General features: G+C 55.7%; 2 protein-coding genes across 7 annotated transcripts in view; both read right to left on the bottom strand.

Moving 5' to 3' along the window:
- Positions 1–806: 806 nt before the first annotated feature.
- Positions 807–8702, bottom strand: LOC117029426 (cytochrome P450 2D17-like). 4 transcript variants are annotated; one of them, XM_033118699.1, is made up of 10 exons: positions 8607–8702; positions 4965–5221; positions 4142–4313; positions 3321–3473; positions 3064–3224; positions 2460–2636; positions 2125–2266; positions 1710–1897; positions 1179–1320; positions 807–1077 (listed from the first exon to the last, which is right to left on the bottom strand). In XM_033118699.1, the coding sequence occupies exons 2-10, from the start codon at positions 5151–5153 to the stop codon at positions 899–901; spliced, it is 1503 nt and encodes a 500-aa protein (XP_032974590.1). In that variant the 5' UTR covers positions 5154–5221; positions 8607–8702; the 3' UTR covers positions 807–898. The 4 variants fall into 4 exon arrangements, with proteins under 4 accessions (XP_032974590.1, XP_032974592.1, XP_032974593.1 ...); XM_033118701.1 differs by having other exon boundaries at positions 4965–5215; positions 8607–8699; XM_033118702.1 differs by lacking the exon at positions 8607–8702 and having other exon boundaries at positions 3187–3224; positions 4965–5413.
- Positions 8703–10601: 1899 nt separating this feature from the next.
- TCF20 (transcription factor 20) overlaps positions 10602–21258 on the bottom strand; it is a 92998-nt gene continuing 82341 nt past the window's right edge. For 2 of the 3 annotated variants that reach the window (XM_033116300.1, XM_033116299.1), the window contains exons 4-6: positions 18232–18281; positions 17010–17137; positions 10602–11871 (exon numbers count right to left, since the gene is read on the bottom strand). In XM_033116300.1, coding sequence (XP_032972191.1) covers positions 17054–17137; positions 18232–18281 — 134 coding nt within the window. In that variant the 3' untranslated portion in view covers positions 10602–11871; positions 17010–17053. The remainder of the gene's footprint in view (positions 11872–17009; positions 17138–18231; positions 18282–21258) is intronic. The other variant, XM_033116301.1, reaches the window with a different exon arrangement.

The following is a 21258-nucleotide window of genomic DNA, read 5'->3' as shown; positions in this document are numbered from 1 at the left end:
GCTGTGTATCCTTCTGGTAAGACAGCAGACATGAGCCTGCTGTAGGAGGATTGCCTCCCTCGTGAGTCTCTGTGACCCTCTCAGACCCTCCTGCCCTGGGGATGGGAGACGTCGCGGTAGCCAGGTGCCCCGAACTTCTGGAAGGAGCCACCCTGCCTCCTGCTTCCTTCCCTTGGCAGGACTACAGGTGGCCCCGCTTGGGCTGGAGGAACCTGGTATCAATGCGGACCTGCTCCTCCAGCAGCAGTGGGTACCTGGGCCCTGGGGAAAGGTTCCTTCCAGCAAAGGACCCACAGGGCATGCCTGCTTGTGCTTTCTAGAGGCCTCCTCCAAGTTCCCCATGTGTCCTCCTCCTCCTGTGGCCACCACATGGTCACATGGGTCCCAGCCTCCCTGAGTTACCACCTTTTGGGGTGCCATAGATGGAGTGGGGAGCAGACTTGATGGAATGGCGGAGCTGCTGGCTGTGGTGAAAGGTGGGTGGCGGCGGGCCTGAGATGTGGGCATCCAGGCGGAGTGAGGCCCCTCCCATCCCCACCAGGGCCTGACTGATAGCTCTTAGCAGCCTAGTCTGGCTCCGCCCAGCAGGAGGCAGGACCTCTGTGTAGATTTTGTCTCCAAGCCAAGTAACTAGTGTTGGGGGTTCATGGGTGAGTAGGGGCTAAGCTGTCACTTCCTGAGCCTGAGTATACCCATTTCTTAAGTGGGGTCAAATGGCAGGTAAGGATGGATAAGGCAGGGGTAGGTGGGGCTGGCCCTGGGGAGGCTGCTGAGGCCCCAGCACTGCCAGGGGCGGGAAGAGACCTGAGTGGGACTCAGAAGCAAGGCTGGAGCCAACAGACTGGTTTATTGGACATCAGGGCCTGAGAAGGGAGGGCTGGGGGCTTGGTGTCACCCCCTAGCGGGGCACAGCACAGAGCTGGTAGGGAGACGGAGTCACCAGGAATTCAGAGCCGCCATGGTCACTGGGGCGGGGCTGCCCAGCAGGCACTGAGAGGCTGAAGCGCTGCAGGAGGCAGGTGAAGAAGAGGAACAGCTCCATGCGCGCCAGGGGCTCCCCAAGGCATGAGCGGCGGCCTGTCAGTGGGTATGGGGGTGCTCGGTGAGACTGGGCCTGGGCTCCAACCCCCCCGAGACACCCTCAGGAGGGTACAGTGACCCGAGCACCCCACAGGCACCTGCTGAGAAGGGCATGAAGGCTGAATGCTTGACAAAGTGGCCCTGGGCATCCAGGAAATGCTCCGGGTGGAAGCGGAAGGGCTTCTTCCAGACGGACTCGTCCTTCAGCACCGACGACAGGTTGAAGAAAAGTGTCGTCCCCTGGCAGGAGATGCCTGACATGGTGGGGTCTGGGATGGCGGATGCCGAGGCCCCAGCCACAAGCACACATGGGCTCACACACACACTGCCTGGTACACACATGTCCCCGCCCCCTTCCTCCCCATGGCAGCCAAGTGCGTGCACGGGCTCCTCCAACACGCTGTGGCACATCTTAGTTTGTCTTCTCCACCCGACTGGGGACTCTGAATGGACAGGGCCGGCTCTGCCTCTGCGCTCAGCCCTACACCCTCCCAGGCTGGGACAGCCAGTGCCTGTGGAAACGAAGATGGGGGGCTTGGGGTCCAGCCCTGGTCCCACCTGGCAGTGGCCATGTTGGGGCAACAGATGGCAGATGGTATTGGGCTGGGCAATGAGGGCCACAGGCTTACCTTGGGGATGCGGAAGCCCTGCACTTCAATGTCACGGGATGTCATGTGGGGCAAACCCAGCGGGATGATGTCTGCAAAACGCTGCACCTCATGGACCACAGCCATGGTGAAGTGCATGCGGGCCTGGTCCGCCATCTCTGGTCGCCGTACCTGCCCTATAACCTCATCGATCTCTTGCTGGACACGGCCTGGACAGACAAGCATCCCAGGAGCAGTCAGACCCAAGGGCTGCGCTCTGACCTCCTCCTGACTCCTGTGAAGGGCAGTGCCACAAACGTGGAGGAGAAGGTACTGGGACCTCAGAGCCGGGGCCCAGCCTCTGCTCAGAACTGCTTGTAGCAAAACCAAGCTCAGGCGCCCCAGGCTGACCCTTTCCTCCCTCAGCCATCCCGCCCGGCCCACAGGCTGGGCTCACGCTGCACATCCGGGTGCAGGATCATGAGCAGAAGGGCCCAGTTCAGTGTGGTCGATGTGGTCACCATTCCAGCAGCAAATAGGTCAGCCACCACCATGCGCAGGTTTGCATCACTGAAGCTGCTCTCGGGGTTCCCCTTAGCCTGGGCCATGCAGAGAGGGTGGGCTCAGGGCAGAGGGAGGAAGCCCCCAATTGGCCTCTCATCCCAGTCTGCACCTGACATCCTGGGTACCTGACCACTGGAAGATACACGGGCCCGCCCCACCTTGCCCGGGCTCACCTCAAGGGGCCCTCAACCCACAAACCCCAGCCTCGTCCCTGCAGCCGCCCCTCACCTTCTCCACCTCATCCAGGTAGGCATCAGCCAGGTCTCGGGGTGGCTCGGCGGGGTCCCGGGTCGTCTTGTGCTCCGCGAGCAGCTCATCCACCAGGGCCATGAAGCCCTTCTGCCCTGGGAAGACCTTATCGGCCACTCCGGGGATGTGCAGGACTACAGGGAACACGTTCAGCACCTGTGCAGGCCACAGATGTGGGGCCCCGGGTCGTCCTTCTGTGCTCAGGTGTTTTCCTTGACCAGTCAGGTCCCAGGCACCTCCAGGGTGTTGTCACCATTGACCTGGTTCCTCCCTAAGTGGCCCTGCCTGGGCTGCCAGAAGGTTAAACCTAAAATCTCCACCTCAAGGTTTCGATGGCTTCCAATTAAAGAGGCACAGGTTCTTTATCCCTGTCCTGGGGCCGGCAGACCCTGGCCCTTCTCTCCCATTTCTCTGTCTGCACTCTCCCCACCTCCAGGCCTTTCCTCTTGCAGTGGTCTCTCCTGGAAAGCCGTTCGTCGGAGGCCCCTCTATATACATTCTTTTCAGAGAGGCCCATTGCAGGGAGGAGTTCTGACTTCAAGGGGCTCGCCCAGCAGGGCCCCTTGTCGCCTCACTCCCCCACCTGGTACAGGAATCCCGATTCCTCCTTCACTGCATCGTCCATTAGGTCAAAGAGCTTGAGGATGCGCGGGTCCTTGTACTCGAAACGGAACCCATAGATTAGGGAGGCGATCACGTTGCTCACCGCTTTATTCAGGAGGGCATTGGGGATGAAGGGGTTTCCTGGGAGAGGACGTTGCAGATGGGGGCGGGGTCGCCTCCATCTCCTTTCTCAGCCTCCCCAATCCTGACTCCTGCCTCTCAGCCCCAGTAACTCACCGGCCTGGTCAGCGAAGGCGGCACAGAGGTAGGTGGCTTCTTCGGTCACCCACTTCTCCAGTGACTTCTTCCCCAGGCCGAGGTTGCGCAGGGTGGACACGGAGAAGCGTCGCTGCTCGCGCCACGCTTTCCCGTATCGCGCGAGGATCACCCCTGCGTTAGGAGAAGAGGGCGTGGCTCGCTTGTGGCCTGGCCCCGCCTCTGTCCGTCCACGTTGCGCGCGGGCTCTCCAGTCCCCCTCTATCGGAGTCGGGCCCGGCCCCGTCCCCCGCCCTCAAGCCCCGCCCATTTCAGTATAGGTTCCGCCCTTCCCTCCTCACACTCTCACCCCTTTAGTGGCAGGCCACGCTCCCGGCTCCGCCCACAGTAAGTCGTCCTCCACCCCACCAAATCCTGCCGATTTTGACACACCTTCCAGGTGGGGACAGGTCGCATTGTGTCCACCCACACTGCTCGCGAGCTCACAGCCTGCTGAGGGCAGGTCTTGACCCCACTTTCAGCTCTACCCTCCCTGACCCCTCCCCCATTTGGGGACGTTCCTGCCCTCCCACTGCCCTTCCCACACTGACTTCATCCTCCTCATTCCCGCCCACCCTGGCAACTCCTTACAGTTCGCTGTGACCCTGGTCCTCCCTCTCTCGGTAAGATCCCCCCCCCCCATATCCTTCTTCCCCACCCTTGGCCCAATCTTCCTTTCCACCTGCTCCTTCAAATTTGCTGAGTCTTCCGTGCAACGGACGACCACGACCCTGCCTCCGTTTGGTCCTGTCGGGTCTCAAGTTCCTGCCGGGCCGCAGTCAGTCCCCCCCTCGTCCACTTGCCTTCTGAGCGCGGTCCGAACCCCAGGTGCTCATAGACGGGCATAGGTGGCCGGTCCGATGTGTCCTCACTTTGGTTCACCAGTGCCTCTTGCACGGCCGCCAGCCCATTGATGACGACCACGGGCGTCCAGGCTATCTGCAGGCTGAAAACGTCCCCGAAACGGCGCCGCAGCTGCAGGCGGAGTGTCGGGGCTGTTGGTGAAGCCCGCCCCAAACTCCTGGCCCTAGCCCTGGGGGACGCCTGGGCCATCAGCAGCTAAGGGTACAAGTACTTTATCTAGCCTTGTGACCCTGTGGGTCACATCTTCCATCGTCAGACCACACGTTGGATCAGACCACCCAGCTATGATTTTGCAAACGTCACCCAAATTGTCAGTAGGCCAAGTGAGCATCCCATTTTACAGGTGAAGAAACTGAGGTTCATAGAGGTGAGCACTGAGGCCGGAAGACCCACAGCGAGAAAAGGTGTGAACCCAGTCACTACCTCTCTCAGCCTCCCTTTCCTAATTTAAAAGAGGCTCGTGACTGGACTCGACTCCCCGATTTTCAAGACCTTTCCTCCTGATGTAAACAGAAGGGAGTGCAGCTCACACTTTCACCTGGATTCCAAAAGTGCTGCCAAGTCCCACCCCCTCTCCAGGCCTTTCCCTCTGTGACCTTTGCAAAACTCGGAACAGTTCTTCAGGCCGGGCCCTAATGCCCTCCCTCAGGAAGCCTCTCCCACCTGTCTCCTCTTCTGGGCTCTTCTCTTGTTCCAGTCTCTGGCTTCAGCCCCTACCCACTGTCTGCCGCCAGGTGGGGTCCACCCCACAACCTTCCTCACCTGGTTAATGCTGAAAACCATGTTCTGGAAGTCCATCTGCAGCAGGTTGCCCAGCCCAGGCACAGGCATGGGGCCCGGTGGGTAGCTGGCAGCCCAGCGTATGCGCCGGTGCATGAGGTCCACCAGGAGCAGGAAGATGGCCCCGGGAAGGGCCACGGAGACCAGAGAATCCCATGTCAGCAGTGTCATGGCTGCCTCAGTGCCCACTGGACTCCTCTGGGCGCACTGGCACCTCTCACCACACCAGGCACCTAGGACCGGGAAGGCAGCTGCGAGCTTGACCAGCCTGGGCCTTGTTTACAAAGGGAGCTGAGACTGGCCTTTCCCCTCTGCGCTGAGCCAATCTGTCAGGGTGACATGCTGTCAGAGGTCATAGGGAGGGCCCAGGGAAGGTCGTTCCAGGGGTGGCCACAGAAGTCCTGTCAATCCTGTCCTCACCAGGTGCTGTCCTAGGGTAGGGATGTGGAGACAAGAAGTCCACCCCCACCTGACTCCCCAGCTCTGTACAGGCTCCGAGGAAGAACGAGGGGTCTTTGGACTTGATCCTGCCACCCACTCACATTAGGCTCACTCAGTGTGGTCAGAGCCTTGTCCTCAGAACACGTCCCTGCCTTCCCACGTCACCTGCCTCCTCCTGAGTGTCCTTCACCTCCCAGGCTTGTCACTGGCCCTTGCGTGGCATTATAGGGAGGGCACAGTGATCAGAGGACAACGGGGTGGCGGGCATGAAGTCTGGGTGTCCCCTCACTTCACACTAGTGCACTCAACACACAAAGTACTCACACATCACAGACACTTCCCATGTTCTTCTTACATATTGACACACACTCACACGCACACATTTACACACCCACACAACACATGCACACCCAGCACCAAGTGTCCTAGTTCTCAGTGGGCCCGTGGTTACCTGGCTGTGACCCCCACCCTCGCCTCCAGGCTGCTGGCAGTGATGCTGAGGACCCAGCCTGGCTGCTGGCCCAGCGCCCCGCGTTTCGGCCTTGTCGTGGCCGTGGCTCGGTTGAATCTTGGGGTGGGGAGACAGCGTTGTTTTCAGAGCTCCCTGGTCTCCCTGACAAGCCTGTTGGATGGTCCGAGGATCCCTTCCTTTCCTAAGTTATAAACTGGTCCTTCACTCTCCTAGCTCCGTGACCACCCAGGTGATGAATCTCTTTCGTGCCTGTGTCCACTTTCCTGACTCAGAGAAATGTGGGGTGGGCACTTTCCTTGTTGACGGAGCTGTCAGTAAGCTCAGGGGTCTAGGTGGCTTAGCATAGGTTGTGACTGTCCCCTCAGGAGTGGGCCTGCTTCCTCCTCCTCATCGCCTTTGTCCTTGAACATCAGCTGCTCAAACTCTTTCTGGAAGACCAGGGGATGGAAACCAGGTGGGGATGATGTAATCTGACACCCTCACAGGGCTGCTGAGGACCACAGGACTGGGTTCTCAGGCCTCTCCCTTTGCAGGCCTCAGGCCTTCTTCCCTCGGGAGCCAGGTCCCCTCTGGCTGCAGCTCCACCCCTTCCCACCCTGATTCTGTGTTCCCTCAAGGATAGATGCAAACCTCAGGACCACCTCACGCCAGAACGGACCACCGCCAGGCTGGCATTGTGGCTACCAGGCCCTCCCTTACTCAGCCTCTCGTCTCCTCCAAGCAGACGGTGACCATGTAACGCCACTGTCTGCTGGCTTCAGCCTCCTTCTTCAACAATAAAAGTGGTGGGACTGGAGTTTTGAAATCAGTGAGACTGATGGGGATTCTGAGGCATAGGCCCACTGAAATGCAAAGGGGCAGGAGCCCAGAGGGTGGAAAAGGGGCATTTCCTGGGTTGGGTGGGGCCCCCTCACCCATCCCAGGCAGATGTGAGGCAAGCTCTCATTCTGGAAACTACTGGAGTAGCCCTGGGTCTTGGAGGTGCTCTCCCCAGGCTGAAGCAGGGCCCCATGTTCATCCAGTTCTCTCCTTCATTCCCGAACAAGAAGACATCCTCTGGGTATTGGTTTTTAATGTCTGCAAATCCTGCTTGCTGAGTGAACGCTCTCTCTTCCCTTCCTGAATTCCCTCATCCCCCTCTCCTGCCAGGCGCTCGCCCAGACCCCTAGGTGTAGCCTGCTGGGGTCCAGCTGGGCTCTGCCTCATCTGCATGGCCAGGGCTTGGAATTGTTCGGCCCATGCTGGATGTCCCAGGCGCTGGGCGCTGGGCTGGGCACTCACAGCAAGGTGGGAGGTTGAAGGTGAACCCGGCTCCCAGGTGCTCGTGAACAAGGAGGAGTGGGAAGTCAGAGAGCCAACATGCCAGGCCAGGGGTGTGGGGACTGCTTTGAGAGGACATTCACCCCCGGTTGGCGCAGGTATTTGTGGGTTGACTTCATCGAGGACTTTGGCTGGCCTGGCACTCACTGCTGGCCAAGGTGACCTCACAGCGGGTCCAAAGCACTACTGCAAAGTCCTGGGCAGGGGGGAAGTGGCAGTGGGAAGGAGGCAGCTTGAGACTAGGGCTACAAGCCAGGCTGAGGACTGGATTGTGGGGAACCGGGGTCCCTGGGCCTCCAGGAGGCAGGGAGATAGTTTAGAGGCCACTCCACAGACCAGGAGGGAAAGACCACGGGCACCTGGGGACGTCTCGGATCCCCCTGCGGGTCTCTCTTCTGGCCTGAGGTGAATGTTCCTGTCCCAGTGGGACATACTGTCTGAGAGCCAGGTGGTGTCAGCAAGGCGGGCAGGATGGTCCGAGTGTGTGTCACACAGTTCCCTCAATAAATTGTCTTTATCTACCCTTTGTTTTGGATGTCATGCCCTCTCCAAGCAGTCACCCTAATGGACATATGAAGAGCAGTGACAGACATGCTTGTCATTCAGGTGCCACTTACAGGACTGGCAGCCACGAGGAAAACCTGCAGTCATGAGGCCTGTGGCCTCTGCCATCATTGCACAACTGCAGCTTCTGTTGATCAGGCATTCGCATGCCAGGCAGTTGTTCACTCGGAGTGTCCTCCCCACAGCTCTATGAGGCAGGTGGCTTTGTGGTCCCCAAGGCTTGAAGGAATCTCAGGGGCCACCACATGACGTCAAAGTCACAGAGCAGCATTAGGGGCCCATCTCAAATCGCTCAGAGCTCCTGTTCTACACTGTTTGGGCATAAACTGTACCGGCCAGCACGTCACTGAGATTTATTATTTTAGAAACACACTCTGTCCATTCTTGCCTGGCTTCTGCTCTGGTGAAGCTGCTGGGGCAAGAGGCGTGAGAGCCCCCCGCCTCCCCGCGCCCACCACGCATGTCACAGATGGCGGTCACCTGCACAGGGGTCCTGTGCGACCTGAGATTGAGTCCAGGGTGACGTCAGCAAGGTGGCGGAGCAGAAGGGCCCGGCCCTGTGTCCCCCAGGCAGGAAGACCCGGCCGTGGGGCCCCCAACGCGAGAAGGAGCAAATCCCTCGGTGAGAGCTCTAGAAAGCAGGTAGGGAGCGGCAGCACCCAGCGAGTCCGCGGGCAAAGTTGGTGACATTTTGCTCGCCTTGCCCGTCTCCCCGTGGCTTGGCAGCTCCCGCGGTACAAACCTCCCAATTCCCGCTACTTCCTGGGGACAGAACGTGTGGAACCTGTGCCCAGTTTGTTTTAGCCTCGGGGGCCTGTCTTGCTCACCTGACTCGGGGTGCGGACTGGCCCGGCGCGAGTTGAGGTCCCCGTAGCGCGGCTGTCCGCTCTTCTGCAGGCGGCCGCTGGGGGGCGCAGGAGGCCCCGCCCAGGATCCCCAGGGCGGGAGGGGTAGCGGGGCTGGGCCCGCCTCCGGGCTGTTTATGGGTCCAGGGCTTCTGCTTTGCCAGATGGAAAATCGTGGAGGTCCGCTGCCCAACACTGTGACGACATTAGCTCCCCTGAGCTGTACACTGACTGGTGAAGATGGTGAATTTTGGTTTTTTAATCCACAACTTATAAATTATTGTAAAGAGTACATCACCACTATACACGTAATTAAAACGTCCCAAATCCAGAACAGTGACATCAGCTGCAGGCGACCATGTGCAGCAACAGGAACTCTCGTGCGGGGCTGGTGGGAATTCAAAGCGGGGCAGCCACCTCGGGAGGTAGCTGGCGGTTCCTTACAAAACACTCTGACCCTGTGATCCAGGAATCCCGCGGCTTGGTACTGAGCCAAAGGAGTTGAAACTATGTCCACAAGAAAACCTGCACATGCATGATTACAGTGGCATATTCAGAATTGGCAAAACTTGGAAGCAACCACACGTCCTTCAGTAGGTGAGTGGAGAAACACAGGTACATCCAGAAATGGACTATCACTCAGCACTGAAACGAAATGAGCTCTCAGCCATGAAAAGACATGGAGGAACAGTAAACGCCTATTGGTATCATGCGAAGGAAGCCAGTTTGAAGGGCTACAGACTGTATGTGTCCAACTATGTGACATTCTAGAAAAGGCAAAACTATGGAGAGAGTGAAAACGTCAGTGGTTGTCAGGGGTTAAGGGGAGGGAGGGGTGAACAGGCAGCGCTCAGAGGACCTTCAGGGCTGTGAAACTTTTCTGTATGACACTATAATGACGCATACACGTCATACGTTTGTCCAAACTGACAGAATGTACAGCACAAAGTGAACACTAATGAAACTATGGAATTCGGGTGACAATGATGTGTCAGACTAACAAGTGTACACTGTGCAGGGGGATGCTGATAGTGGGGGGGTGGCTGTGTGGGGGGAGCCAGGGGGTTATGGGAACTCTCTGTACCTTCTCCTCAATACTGCTGTGAACCTAAAACTGCTCTAAAAGTTAAGTCTGTTAAAATAAATGCACGGAACTCAAAAGTGGTGGGATGCACGCGAGCAGCTGACGCTTCCTGCAGAAGCCAGAAAGCTGGGTCAGGAGGGGTGTGGGACATGAGCACTGCCCAGTTAACAGTCATTTCGGAAGCCAGTTTGCGGAAAGACCTAGGACAATCACATGTGCCTCGCTCAAGCATCAACAGCAAGTCTAAAGGGGACAGAAGAATAAAGGACAAAATGACGAAGAATCATTTGCTGTCAGGAAAATATTTTCCTCCAGATACGTATTCTTCAGGTTTTGTGGTTTAGCCCCTGACACCTGAAACCTATCAATTTCATGTGACCTGTGTTAATGCCAGGCCAAGCCCAGACGGGAAGCCAAGAAGCTCCAAAAGCCGTCATTGCTATGCGGGCCCCATGGCCCACCCGGCACATCCACCCACACCTGCATCCTGGTGGAGCGAAATGAGAATGGACCCCACTGCCTGATGTAGCTATTAAAACAAAATTAATCTGCCTTTTTTGCAGCCCCAACCTGACGAGCACACAAGAACTCATTTATAATTGCTTATTTCTAGTTCACAACATTCCTTTCAGTATTTGTTCTCTAAAAAGTCATTTAACATTGCATGATTTTTTAATAATCTTTGAAATTAATGCTGATTGGAAATATGTTCTTGTATCAACCTAAGTAAATCTGACCATCCCCCAACACTAGCTGAGATCCTCCCCCATCAAGAGGCAGGGAAGAGCCACCTTTGGTTTTGTGTCTGCCAACAGGGGGGGGGGGGGGGGTTGGAGGGGCTGGAATGGGAGGAGGAAAAGACGCATGTGCTTTATGTTAAACAAAAAGAGAAACAAGGTTAAAATGAAGTTTATTATTTTTTTTCTTTTTTTCTTTTTTTTTTAAATAAAACTGTTTGTGAAACAGCTATTTTATCCCCACGGCAGAGTAACCCCTGAAAGATGCACTAACCCCTTCTTAAGGCCTTAACAAGATTTTTTTTTGTAGTTTTTCTTCTTTTTTTAAAACTCAGATATTCAAAAATTATACAATTTACAAAACAAAACAAAACAATACAACATAAAGAATCACGTAGCACGGGGCTGCTCAACTGACAGGCCCCCTTTTCCTTTATAAAAACGAAAGCAGAAAAAGAAAAAAGGGTTAATTGGGTGTCCTGGTCAGCTCACCCCACACCGACACACTCCACAGTGTCCCGTGTCAATTCCTAAGCTTAGATTTCCTGGCCTGTCCATCCCGGGGGTCAGGACACAGCTGCCTGGAATGTGTCCGGAGGCGGGCCACTTGACCCTGCCTGCCATGCACACTCAGTGGGGCACTCGCAGCTCTCACTGGCCACAGTGACCCAGGACACAGCTGTGACCTCGGGGCACCTGCCAGTTTCACCCCTCCCAAAAAGATAAAATCTTTAAAAGTAATAAATAAATAGTGTTTCTGGAAATGAAAAAAATTTATTTTTGTTTTTAAACATCATTCTCCCATTCTTGAAAACATGGACCGTCCCCACTTCCCTCCCCCCAAAAGCTTCCCACTTTGAGACAAATTGATGACAAAAGGATGGTTTTGGTGCGGTTGGTCTGCTTTCCGTCCTGGGTCTAGTTCTCTGACTTGGTGAGGGACAGGCTCCGATCAAAGCCACACACACCCCGTCCTGTATGAGATGAGTTTGTTCAGTTCAATTTCACATTTAAATTTCACTGTTACTGGAACAAATTTGGAGTTTGTTAACTAGATAATTTTAAAATAGAGTCAAAAGGGATAGCGCACCTTTCATTTAAACAAAGTCTTTCCAGACTAAAAATAGATTTATATATATATATTTTATCCCTCCCGTTTAATTCCCCCCACCCTTTCCCAGCACCCAACCCCTCCCCCCTCCCCCCACATTGTCACTATGGAGATTGTGTCCATGGAAACAGCCATTCCAACTTCTTGGGTCTCTTTCCTGTGGTGTCACCGGTTTGAGTGTGATGTAAGAACTTAGGAGGAAGTGCTGGCGTGGGCAGGCACGTCGGGGCGGTACGGGGTGGGGTGTGGCTGCACAGTAGGACGATTTCCATTCCATCACGAGTGTTCACCACCTTCTCATCTCCACAGTCTTACCTGGAAGACAGAACAGACACTGAGTGCTGGGAACCCCCACTGCTCCTGCAGCCAGTGGTGGCATTGGAGGGGGCTTTGTGCAGGGTGGGCCCAGCGGTCGCACACCCCTCAATGGGCTGCTGGCATGGGAGACATCCCAGACTAGTGGTGGGGCCACTGCGCGGCTCTGGGCCCAGGACACGGCTGAGGGCAGCAATGACCTGCAGCTGTGCTGCGACTGGACTGAGTGGCCCTCCACTCAGGAGCGTCCGCCTCCCCTGCACAAGGAAGGAACAGAGACCAGGAGAGGACACCCTGACCTTCCAGGTGGGGCAGCTCTCAGGGTGACCCTCGCGTGTGATGCCGTCCACCTGGGGCATGTGGTGGGCTCAGCACTTGGTGGCACGGAGCGGTCCTCACAGAGGTGGCAGAGCACCCCGCTGACTGGCGGAAGAACCAGCTACGACCACTTCCTAGTTGCTTCCAGCTGAGTCAGTTCTCATACGTAACAGCCCTCTCCCATGAGCTCTGCTGGGAGTGCAGGCCTCTCCTCTTCCAGCCCAAGCTCCAGGCTCAGGAAGCAGGTGCTGACCACTGGAAGGGGGTAGGTGGCCTTGCAGGAACTGGATGCCTCCTGGGTCATTACGCATACAAAGGTCTCAGAGACAAAGCGCTTTCCAAAGAATTCAGTCCAGAGAAGTTAAACCTGAAGCCAAGAGCTGCGGCGGCCCACTCACTCTCCAGGCGCAGGGGGGCTCCCCTCGCTGCTTCCTCCAACCCTCTTTGGTGCCCTCCACCACCACGACCACCAAAAAAACCTCAGGAAAAGCTGGGCATCCCATCCCTTTTCAGTTCCCATAAAACTTACTAATACGCAAAATTTAAGGCTGTTCTGTGCACGAGCTAGGAACGTTCTACGTAAGAGCACATACATACATATGCCTGCCTTTGCCAGAAAGAGGGTCCTAACTGCTTGGCAGAAAAGACGAGTAAATAGGAAGACACTTCGCAGAGACAGCAGGACACTGTCCCTGAGTAAAACCCGGGAGTCTAGCTGCCAGGCCCTGGAAACATGGGCCAGCAGCTGAGCCACCCTGCCATCCTTGGGATGTCCATGGTGACAGCGTGCCCTCCCTAGTCCTGAAGGTGGCTCTGGGCCCTGGAGGTCACGCCAGCCCTCGTGGTCCAGGCATCCCCGCTGCACTCTGGTTTTCCTGAGGCTGAGGTGGCCAGCAGAGGGGAGAATCAGCCCTCTCTGATGCCACCCCAGGAACCAAAGGTCCTTTGTAAAGGTGATGAGAAGGGTGGAGTTAATGGGGGATCTCAAGCAATGACCGGGGGGCAAAATCTTCTGGGGGTGTGGGACACTGGTGTGAAGGGGACATGCCCCGTCCCCCGATGCTCAGCAGTCAGGCTTGCAGCCTACCCTGCCCCTCACAACAGCAGGTCCCCACCCCTGCCCCCAGCTTCAGCATGAAGCATGTTCTCGGCACCCAGGGTCTGCATGACTGGCAGGCTGTGTCAGTGTCACCTCTGCCTTCCAGCCTTGCCAACAGGCCCTTTCCCCAGGCTCTGATAGGAGATTGGCCCAAATACAGAATACCCTGAATGTAACGGGACCCTAACTTCTCAGCGTTACTTCTAAAAAACTGTCCCTTCGGTGGGGAGAATGGGAAAAAAATTCTTGAAGCACCTACTATGTGCCTGATACTATGCCAGGAGCTTTACAGATGTTATTTCATGATAACACAGAAGCTTGACCCCATACTGGTGGAGCTGAGAGAGGTGACACACGCCACGTAGCCCAAAGCCACGCAGCAGGTTGGTGGTGGGATTCGGGCTCACATCCAGTAAAGCTCCTGACTGGGCCCCAGGGAACTAACTCAAGTGCAAAAGCCAGGAGGGAGGACGCCTGGCCTCTGAGAGCTGAAGGAACCTCGCTGGGGACGTCCATGGGCCTCCAGAGGCACAGTTAGGATCTGGGCTCAATTCTAAAACGATGAGAACCTCTGAAGTGGAGAAGGGATAGGATCGGAGGGAGGTCTGCTAGAGGTGGTGTGGTGACTGAGAGGCAGGGTCTGAGCCAGCCGTGCGTGGGGAGGTGGCTGCAGGAGGTGCACAAGTCTGGGGTGGGGGTGGGGTGGTGGAGAGAAGTGGACAGTCAAGTTCTCCTCTGGGGTGTAATCCCAGGGCTCCCCTGGGCCAGCCTTGGGGGGAAGGGGACTCTAGGACATGATACTCATTCATACACAGGCAGCCTGTGTATGACATTCCAACCGCAGAAGCTGCTTGGGGCAGGGAAGCTGGTGTGTGCAGGTGGCAGCCCCTGGCACCCAGGACAAGGCAGCAGCGGATGGAGGTTCCTGCTTCCCGACCACTGGGTCGGGGGCTTGGCAGGGGGAGTGGGGCCTCCCCCACTACAGGGCCAGAGCAGAGACAGGTACAGGGCTGCGCTGTCACCAGCCACATGGAGCCGGCGAGGTGATGTCAGCACAAGGACACAGCAGGCAACCACAGGCCTGTCACAAACCCTCATAAACGGGCAGGAGGTGGTGCCTGGATGGTTGCCCAAGGACCTTTCCTCTCTGGCACTGCTGGCCTGGCCAGGGACCAGTGCCAGGTACCTCACCAATGCTGGGGGAGAGGGTGGTGGGGGATGGGAGCTCGTGCCCCTAGCCCCAGGCCTGGGATTTCCTGCTAGATGGGGCAGGTGCAGATCCATCTGCAGCTCTGACCCTCCCCACCCCCCTACACGCGTGAGCACGGCAGACCAGTGGCTGTGAGAGCGGCGCACCAAGCACTTGTTGATGCCTCACCCCGCGCCAGGCTGTGCTGGGCACGTTGCAGACATTTTAGCTGAATCCTCAGACGGTTGGCTGTTGTCAGTCCTCTTGCTACAGAAGAAAAAACTGATGTACAGAGACATTAAGTGGCCTGCCCCGGGTCGCCCCGCACTTTCCATAATCACTCTGTGTTAGAAAGTGGGGAACCAGGCAGTGGGATGCACGTGTACACCCACTGTCCCTTCTCTGCCTGGTTGGGATACCCAGAGACGGTGGCTTTTTGTCCCCAGCGAGACCCCAGATGCATGCTCCTTTAGGGTGGGGGCTGTGTCCCAGTCCCCGCTCACGGGGGTTTCTGCACAATTCAGAGGCCTGAGGGTGCCCTCGGTGCCTGAAGGGCAGCGACCGCCCTGAACGTGACCGCTGACCTGAGGAACCAGGACCAGGGCCCAGCCCTGTGGGGACAGCCTACGAGATAAACACTTCAGGTAGACGAGCCTGGATGCAGGACGTCTGTCCTTTTCCTCCAAGACTCGAAACCGCCCCATACTAATGGGTCAGGCCATTTAGTCACTGAGGGCTGCAGTTTCTTGTGTGTGAACAGGAACAGGACGCCAAGCTTCTGAGGAATGAATGAAGCTTACTACCCAAGGGCCGAGGGCTGTCAGCTGGCAGGGCCCAGGAGCAGGTGCAGTGGAAGGAGATGATGAACAAAACAAAATTCCCGAGGAGAGACCTGCCCCCCAGGCCCAGGGCCCAGAATTCCTCTTCTTCTCAAACACAAGGGGCAATTCCAGGGCAAAAAACAGCAATGAACTGCGAATGGTTCTTTTTTCCTAACCAGGGCTTCCAGGACCATTCCAGAATATTCATCGTGGTCCCCACAGAACGAAGCCTGGGCTGGGCAGGGGAACCATGGGACGGCGGCAGAGCCTGCCCAGGCACAGCGATGCCATCAAGCTCAGCGACACGCAAAAGGCCAACAGAAACTGTCCTGAAGAGCCAGCCAGGCTGCTCTCTCGCCTTGAGGGCTGCACAGCGAGAAAGGGCCGCAGAGTCCTGGCCGGCGGTGCTGCAGAGCCAGTGGCTGCTGCCCACGGCGTCCAAGGGGTCCACCTGGCCGTTTGCTTCTTGTGACACAACCACCCGTCCTGCTCTGCTCCCCCAACCCCACTGCCTGTGAGAGGTAGAGAGAAAAGCACAACTGCAAAGTCCCCACTTGACAGCCCCTGAGAAAGCACGATAAGCCCTTGGCAGTCACACTCATCACACAGCAGAGCAGAGGGTGTGACCCCAACAGGCGGCGCCAGGACTCACCTAAGAAACAATGACTCTCAAGGGGAGGAAAGCTGCCACATTCTGAGGTGGATTCTACTTTTCCCTCCAATTACTGTTAGGTGTTTCTGAGAAAGGCAGAACCCCGCTTGTAACAAGGGCGAGGGAACATTCCAGAGACTGGTCAGGGATGGGATACTGACCCCCAAAGGGTCTCAGGAGCCTGGAGGCAACACAGAAGCCTTCCTTTAAAGAGAAATAGTCCCTTAAGGAACACTCTGGGAACAACTGGACCCCACTCCATCCTGTAGAAGCAAGTGTCCAGGTTACATTTCGGTTTTTGTTTTTCTTCTCTTTACAATCGATTTTCCTTATCCCTCAGTAGCTGCCCAGGGAGGACGAGGAAGCCAGCAGGAAGCAGTGGACCAGCTGCCACTAGAGCCACAAGTCCCATAATCCTGCTTTCTTTCACAGACACACGCTGCCAACCCTGACCACAAGCCCACAGACGCATTCACAAAAAGCACAACCCAATCTCTTGAGATTTTTGAGAGTAAAATTAGATCAGATGCTCAAGTCTACTACGTCTTTGAGGGGATTTTCCTTCCCTTTGTACTTCTGCAAAAAAGAATCCTTCATAGTACTGGGGGAAAAAAAGATTCCGAACAAAACTTGGGGAATTTTTTGTTTTTCAAAAGAAAACCCACCATAAACTTTACAAACATGGCATAAATTAAAAAAAAAAAAAAAAAAAAAAAAAAAGGCCTCTGGCTATAAGCCATCCGAGATGGGGACGAGGCAAGGGCTGCTGGCCGCAGCGCCCCACCCCCGAGGGTCCGTTCTGGAAGCGTCAGGGAGACCACACGCAAGGCCTGATTTCAGAATAGTCACCTTGAACCCCAAGGGGCAATGGGACAGTTTTAAAGCCACGCCACCTTCCACAGATAGTCTGGGGAGCTAAGCAACAAACGGCAAAAGGTCTTCTTCACCTTGGTAGTCCACGTGATTAAAAGCTGGTGGTGCAGCCAGGCCTGGGGCGAGCAGGAGGGCAGAGGCCATGACACCCACTCGGCGTCCAGCTGGGGCGACGCCCCGACTCACCTGTGCTTGCTGTACTTTCCAATCCCACGAGCACACTGCCCCCCTCACCCCCGCTCCGACTGCTCTGTGCTGAGGCTGCCTTTCGCTGTCTTGTTCTGCAAGGGGGGGAGAGGGCATGGGATGGGAGGCTGACGCCGGCAAAGCCACGGAGACAAGACAGGAGGGGCAGAAGAACGAGCGTGGGGTCAGGGAGGGCAGAGGTGAGGAGAGGAACGGCACATGGAAAGGAAAGAAAAGGCAGAGTCAGTATTGAGTGACAAACGGGAGATACTTAGGGTTTTCTGAGGCAAAATGTGACCATTCAAAAAGGGAAGTTTTCAAAACAGAAACATGTATATCAAGCAAAAATAAAGAGAATACGACAAGATCCTATGATCCATCTCCGGAACTACTTGTTAAAGAAAAGCATTAAGTGTGCGTCTTTTAGAAGCGTTTTGAGGGCAGACCTGTCAGGATAACCTTTCCAGCACTTTCTGGCCCTCGTTGGAGACTGAAGACGGTGAGCGGCCAGTGACCACCAGGTGTCAGTGTGACCTCAGCCAGAGGAGAGCGAGGCACTGCGGGCGATTCCAGGTGGTGATGGCCGCCACCATCCCAGGCCTTTCCTAGGCCTCCTTCTCCGTGTCTCCCCTCTCCACACACATCCGTGTGTCCCAGAAACAGACCCTTCGCCCCCTTCTCTTCCAGCCTTTCCTAAAAGAGGTGACCAAGACGCCACCTCTTGAACCAGCTAGGAAACGAGCAGTAGCAGCTCACCCACTGCCAACTTCGGACCACGAGTGGCTTCTGCTGAAGGAAACCTTGGAAGACACTGTGCGTTTCCTCAAGCACTGGAGTTCACTCTACTTTCTCCTGGTCTGGGAAAACGCCTTTGCTTATGTATCGAAGGCTACAACCAATCTTACCTCACGCCAACCTGTGAACCGGGTTCCATTACACTAAGTGGAACTCTGTAGTCTGACTGAGTTTGATCTTCGAATTTCTCTTGACAAGCAGACAAACCCGTTTCTCTCCAACACAACTGTCCCAGCCGCCCCCACGCCACAGGGCTCCCTCCAGCACCAGGCTTCTCTGCCCTCCCAGGGCCAGGAGCTGTTGGCAGCCCGAGAGAGGCCTGGCGGGCTGGACTCGGTCCCCCAGTGTCCACAGGCCTCTCAGGAGGAGCCCTCTCCTCCCCCTCCCGCCCTGCTGGGAGAACAGGCTCCCTGGGCCTCTGACTCACCTTGTGCTTGGGGCACCTCACCGAGAAGTTCTCCTCGTGTAGCAAACAATCTGCAAGACAGAAGGGGACAGTCAGGCGGGACTGGTGGGCAGCACAGGTGAGTGGGGCCACCTGGCCACGACGCACAGGGTCAGACGTGGCGTTAAGAGGCCTGCACACTGCGGTGTCTGATGGGAAAACATCAGGGACACCCCCAAATAAACTACAATACCGCAATATGATGGACTATCAGTCACTTGAAAAATTAATGTTCCTAGATAGTTAATGGTATGTGGGAAACAGTCGATGAAAAACTGCTTGAAAAACCAGGGTACATAAATGGGTAAGTACAAACCTAATTTTATCAAAATGTTTTATATGCATTAAAAAAAGGACATCTACCAAAGTATAACAGCGGTTCTCTCTGGGTGGTAAGATTACAGGTGATTTAATTTTCTTTATATTTTCCTGTATTCTCATGATATTATCATGTTGTTTTAATAATCAAATATAATCTCCAATAAATGTTGTTTTTAAAATCCACGACTGTAGGTTAAGCCCCATTCTACAGCCAACGCCTCCTGGTGAGAACACTGAATCTGGAGGCACCTTTTCTCCTGTCGGGAGCCACGTGTCAGAGGCCAGGCCTGAGCCCTGCTGTCCCCTTCGCCCTACAACCCATGGAGACAGGGAGAAGCTCCCCACGCGAGCTCCATAATCCACACTGAATGCTTCGGAGGAGACTGAACCCCTGCGAGGGGGCTTTCTCCTTGGAGAAAATGATTCATTCTCACTTCTAACACGGTGACAGCATCCTCGATGACAGCAAGGACGCGCGTCCACCTCCAGGTGAGTTGAGCTCTACGGCACAAGGGCAGCACGTGGCGCAGGCGCGGGAATCTCGTTAATGGGTTCACTCGGCCCAGCACAGCTCCCGGAGGCCGACAGCCAGGTCACTGGTGCGCGGTGCGGTGGCAGAATGTTAATAAATATTGATCGCACCTTCTCAGATGGCTCCCCAGGCACCATGGCGGGGGGGCAGCCATGGTACTTAGCCTTGTTAAATTTACAATTTAACTCAGGTTTAAACTGAGGTCCAGATTAGAAGCCTGTGTACCCACAGATTTCTAATGAAATAGTAGTAAGCAAGGGAATACACAAATGAAATATTGTGAGATCCTCTTACCCTACACAAATCAGAAAAGACCTGTCCACAATTTGGCTTAGACCTGGACCATCACCACCTCCCTCTGGACTCTGGGAGGGCCTCAGAGTGAGCTTTCTTAGCTCCCAGGCCAGCCCCAGGGCCCAGGAAGGCAGCAAGGCCGCTAACCTCCTCCCCTCCCCCTGCAAGCACATAGCATGGAGGTAAATGAAATGTGTTAATTTAAAACCCACAAGTACACGGCGTGACCGAGGCTCCTGCTGCTCCAATCTGCCAGAGAGCTTATGAGCAGCAGGAGGCAGACAACTGGTGCTCAGGGAAGCACTTTCTTCTCACCTGGGCTTTGGCAGCGCTGACTGCTTGCTGGCAGTCTCTAGTTTGGGCCAAAGAGAAACAGCAGAGCCCGTGTGGGGCCTGGCCGCCTTTATGCCACTGCGGTTTAGAAACTAGGAGGGGACCATGTTAGTTGGTACAGGTGACTCAGTGCCCCTCACAGCCCCAGTGACCAGGTGTGAAGGACCAGTAGTAAAATACGTCTAAAATTAGACAACACAGTCCCTTTTAAGTTAAAAAATTTAGAAAAGAAATAAACAACATAAGTACACACTAAAGGCAACTTGGAACTACCGCCAGGTACTTCTCGAAACCTCAGTCTCCCACACAAATCTGCCAGAGATGGTGTCCACCTCTGGCTAGGCCGCCCGTGCAGGAACGCTGTGGACAAACGCTCCGGTCGGTCTGTCCTCGTAATACCCACAGGCCTCCAGGAAGAGCAGGTCCTGTTCTTGGCAGGGCGCCACCTGGGCGGGAGAGCTGACCCCTGGAAGGGCACGGGGACCAGTCCCTGCTGGGGGAAGAGCCAAGGGCGGCAGGGAGGGCAATAAACGTCTTCTGAGTCTCTGAACAGGCGCCTGGCCCCACAGCCAGGCAGCCAGCCTCTCAATGTTTCCTTTAGGCCCCTGGCGATAACCTGCACTGTCCAGCGGGCCTCGTCAGCGCTTCACTGCGAAGTCTCAGTGAGCGACTCACTGGATCGTCACACAAGCTGGAAAAGACTCACAAGGTGGCTGGTCACCAAGATGGCCTCCAGACACGCAATCTCAGTGCCCCAGAGTGCACTCCACTTTCATGCCGTCCTGGAGCTTAATGGCAGAGTGGACTCTGCGGTGCGGAGGCCCTCGTAACAAGCGGCATGGAGCCTCCGAGACCCACACGTGTGCATACAGACCCCAGGCTGAGGGTGGAAAGCTCCAGATGGAGGAGGGAGGAAGGGGGACGAAGGTGTCAGGAATGTCCCCTGGATGCCAGGCCTCAGACAGTGTCTCCAGCTCACTGACAACTGACCTCAGAGCTACAGTTCTACTTAGTTGGCAGAACCCAGAGCAGGGCACAGAAAGGCCGTGGAACTGGTGTCCGTGATGCAGAGTGGCCTCTCCAGGGAGGGGCCAGACGCCAGCCGCTCCTAATGACCCACCCAGGAATCTGAACCCTGGGCTGTGAGATCAAAGTCTGCAGCACAAAGCCGCTTTGAAAGGCGGCTGCAAGGGTAGCTGCAGAAAGTGAAGTTCCCAGCTGTGCTTCTTCATGAGGGTAGAAGGTGAACCCCCTCCAGGCAAGATTCTTTACGCACAACGCAATTATTAATGAGCCAGCACAGCGCTTTCTTCCTTGGGTCTTAATTGTTGTGGCTCATTGCATTAAATACATGAAATATTTTTTTATTTTTTTAAACCAGCACTCATGTTCTCATTACTGCATTTCCCACCTGGAGCCAAATCCTGTGCCTGTGACATACAAGCCGCACAAAATATCTAACCATGATGTCACAAATGCAGGATCAACATCAGGTAGGAGGAAAGCTGCAGGAGTCACAGAGCCTCATG

This window comes from Rhinolophus ferrumequinum, chromosome 10, assembly GCF_004115265.2.
Source record: "Rhinolophus ferrumequinum isolate MPI-CBG mRhiFer1 chromosome 10, mRhiFer1_v1.p, whole genome shotgun sequence".
Taxonomy (NCBI): Eukaryota; Metazoa; Chordata; class Mammalia; order Chiroptera; family Rhinolophidae; genus Rhinolophus; species Rhinolophus ferrumequinum.
This window is presented reverse-complemented; position numbering and strand designations above follow the sequence as displayed.